The 3,921-nt window shown below is 43.5% G+C and overlaps 1 protein-coding gene across 1 annotated transcript; it reads right to left on the reverse strand.

Moving 5' to 3' along the window:
* Positions 1-1,076: 1,076 nt before the first annotated feature.
* LOC114739341 (ABC transporter G family member 6-like) lies at positions 1,077-3,647 on the reverse strand. The gene has a single exon (XM_028927394.1). It carries the CDS (start codon positions 3,558-3,560, stop codon positions 1,281-1,283), a length of 2,280 nt encoding a protein of 759 aa, XP_028783227.1. The 5' UTR covers positions 3,561-3,647; the 3' UTR covers positions 1,077-1,280.
* Positions 3,648-3,921: the final 274 nt, after the last annotated feature.

The following is a 3,921-nucleotide window of genomic DNA, read 5'->3' on the forward strand; positions in this document are numbered from 1 at the left end:
AAGGAAAGACGTTGAAAGGAGATGTACCTAGAGGTTGTAGGTGACAGAAGGGAATGGTCTGCAGTCTGCTCCTTGTTCGTATCGTAACCCTTTCGAACGCCGATACAATGATCCTCCCTGTCCTTCACGATATCTTGTGCGCCTTGGAAGCACTGGAGACCTTTGACGGCCAGGATACGACTACTCTTGATCTAATCCAAGCATCCCCGTATCCCCCGCATCTTTTTATCCCCAATTTTTTTGCCAACGTTTTTCAATTTTAATTCAGAGAGATAATTTTTAGTTTTAGTTTGTTAGGGGAAAAAACGCTTTAGTATTTGTATGAGAAAATCGGTAAGAAGCATTTATTGACAAATGTTGGCATAAAAATATACAGCTTTTTTTACCAGAGCATAAAAATATACAACTGATCATTACTGACTGAGAAAATTAAATATAAAGAGATTAAAAACTTCAGCTTTTTCAATTTTTCATAAGTTTGACTTGTAAATGTCTTGTAAATATGAAAATATAAATATAAATATAAATTATTAAATTTAATTTGTAAATATAAAAAAATGTGATCCCTCTATATTTAATTTTTTTTTAATTTGGGACTTATAAATAATTAATTTTTACTTCGAAAAGGAAATTAGTCAAATTACTCATATATATATCACGTAAGAAATCATCAATGTCCAAATATTTCATATTTGCTAATTAAACTTGCATATTTACAAGTTGATTTGCGTGGTTTGTAAATTAATTTTGATAATTTATATTTACAAATCAGTCTTCTATATTTATAAGTGGAGTTGTGTCATTTAAAATCCAATAAAAAGTTCATTGGCAAATATAACTGCAAAAATATCTAATTTGCAAAACACGTACCAAAGAAATAACTAACGCAGAATATTGAAGAATGAAGAGTACTCACAGATTTTTATTTTGGTTATTTTTCTCAAATATGTTTGCCAAAGGGTTCTTAATCTTATTTTTTTAGTATATATGTCCCTAAAAATTAAAAAACCCGGGGGCGGGGTGAATAAAATCCCACCAAAAAATGATAAACAGTGGGCATTTTTACGCATAGTATATAAATGCTTTTTCTTTTGGCAAGTGTAAGATACAAGTCATAGATGTTTAAGAGCTAGGACCACATGAACAATTAATCACCTCAATCCTTTTGGACCAAACAAAAAAAAAACCTCAATCTTTGACTAATGTAATTTTCGTTTTGACATGTATGGGGAAAAAAATCCGCACTTCGTACAACGTCGCATTGCTCAGACCATATGTTATTAGGTCCTCTTGTTCTTGCTTCCAAACATCAAAGCCAGATAAAACAGAAATCTGAAGAAAAATCCCCATGCAATGGTTATCCACAGGCAATCCCACTTACTCAGGTCCGTAATCCCCTGCTGCTTCAGTATATCCATTCCCGTGGTCACGCACGTCGAGCTCGTTATGTCCATCCCTAGCGTCTTGCTCATACTCTTCAGCAACTCCACCTTCAGTGTCTCCGGCACCGCCCCCAGCGGCGACATGTCGAACATCTGAGTCCCTCTCACGAAGCACCTCGGAGGCTGAATGTCAAACTCGTTCTGCAAAACGCCCTCGTATGGGTACTTCACCAGTGAAATATAGTGAAACCATATCCAGTACGCAGGAATTCTGTCCCTGCTTATGAAGAACCCACTGAACAGCACGAAGTATGCTATAATGGCAACCACCACGGTGAAGCCCAACATCACGTGGGCAACCACTCCTGAAAGAAACGTCACGAAGGAGTTCCCTGCCCAGAAAGACGCCACGATGATCAAAAAGTAAAAGAAGAACCCCGAGGCGCCGCCGGCCAGACCCACCGCCCAGAACGTCGTGGCGGCGAATGCTAAGGAGAGGAAAATTAAGGATGGTATCGAGATGATTGAATGGGCCAGAACGTACGAGGATCGACGGTAGGCGTTGTAGGCGGTTTCTCTCATGAAGATGTATCGCTCTTGGAGGAAGACGGGCATAGCCTCGGCGCAGGTGTAGAAGGTAGTGGAAATGGCGAAGGCGAAGAAACCTAATCGTTCTTGAGCACCTTTAGGAGAACTGTCGAGATGCCAGAAGATAGTGGCCAGGATGATTCCGGTTATGAGAACTGCACCGAATCGAATGCCAAACAGTTCGGGCATCCTTCTGGAATTGATCAGCGATCGCTTCGCTATCACAGCCATTTCGATCCAGAAAGGGTTTGCAAAGGTTGGAACAGACGATGACATTGTGAGATTCGAATTATTTGGCGCCCCAGAGACTAACTTGCCTCGAGAAATGCTCGCGCCAATGGCGTCCTTGAGTGAAACCCTTTGTCCATTAATGGAGGTTTCATGGCCGTTGGGTTTGCTTTTCAGTTGATTCGACTGCCAAGACTTGTTGAACTCCACTAAGCCTTTGGTTCCACCATTGTTTTGTTCGAGCTCACGAATGAGGTCGAGGGCGAACTCAGTGCGGTTCTCGTTATCGGGGATCGGGTGTCCGAACTCCGAGAAGAAGCGCTGCAGATTCGCCGGCAAACCACTATATACAGTTTGACCGTGTGAGAGGAAAATCAACCGGTCTAATAATCCGACGATTCTGTAACTTGGTTGGTGTATGGACAAGATGACGATGCTTCCGCTTTGAGCTATTCGTTGTAGCACCTTGACGACCATGTATGCGCTGGTGGAGTCAAGGCCTGAAGTGGGTTCGTCGAGGAACAGGACGATCGGGTCATGAATGATATCAATTCCGATGGAGACGCGACGTCTTTCACCTCCGGAGACGCCACGGTGGCCTTCGTCACCGATGACAGTATTGGCGGCATTACGGAGACCCAACTGGTCGATGAGAGCTTGGACTCTGGCCTTCTTTCTGGACTTAGAGAGGGAGCGAGGAAGCCTGAACTCAGCGGAAAACATGAGGGTCTCTTCCACAGTGAGCATGGGAAAGAGAAGATCGTCCTGCATGACATAAGCTGAAATCACTTTCAGAAGACTGGAATCCAAAGCTTCACCGTTTAACGTGATCATTCCTTTCAAGCTCTCTTTGGAGATTCTGTTGGCGAGGGCGTCGATCAGTGTTGATTTGCCAGACCCGCTGGCGCCTAGAACGGCCATGATTTCTCCATCACGGGCCTCGCCGGAAATATCATTGAGCAAAACTTTGGTAGTCTTCGATTCAGATTCAGCCACACCATGAACTTCCGGCGAGGAATCCAAATCCATGTGTTTTGGAGAGAAGCAAGAGGACAGGCTCATTTTGCGACGGACTTTAACGCTATAAGTCAAGTGGGTGAAGGAAAGGACGAAGGAATGAGAAGGAGGAGGAGGAGGAGGAGCGAGGTCGAGGACGTGGTGGGATTGGGAGCCGGCATCGTTTTGAGCATCTTCGACGCGTTTGAGGAGGTCAGCGAGGGAGGGGCTGCGGGAGACGTGGGCTCCGGCTGACCTCTGGTATGGGAGTTGGACGAGCTCCATGGATTGATTGAAGAAGGTACATCTGTCATCGGTGGAGGGCGCCGGGGACGGCAAAGTTTGCGGCGGAGTTGGGCGAGACATTGGTGAGAGAAGGTTATGGCAGCAAGAGTAATGAGGATTTGGTAATTATATAGAGAAGGGAAAGGAAAAATGCATGAAGACTAGAGAAGTTTGGTAATGGAAGCATCCAAATCCAACCGTTGAAATAAATGTACATATGCAAGTGCAGAGTTAACATGCGAAGAGTAGACGAGCGCAGGTACGCATGGGATTCAGACCCTCTCCAGCAACAATATCATCCGTCTATTTAATCTAATGGTCTAGAAACAAGGCCAACTTATCAAATCATTTAAGAAACATAATAATAGTATTAATATAAACGGCGGCTCTTTCATTAATCTAAGGACGGGGAAATTTCATTCATCATAACCAAGCATAAAGG

This window comes from Neltuma alba, unplaced genomic scaffold (genome assembly GCF_004799145.2).
Source record: "Neltuma alba isolate B1F8T4 unplaced genomic scaffold, ASM479914v2 tig00013899_pilon, whole genome shotgun sequence".
In the NCBI taxonomy this organism is placed as follows: domain Eukaryota; kingdom Viridiplantae; phylum Streptophyta; class Magnoliopsida; order Fabales; family Fabaceae; genus Neltuma; species Neltuma alba.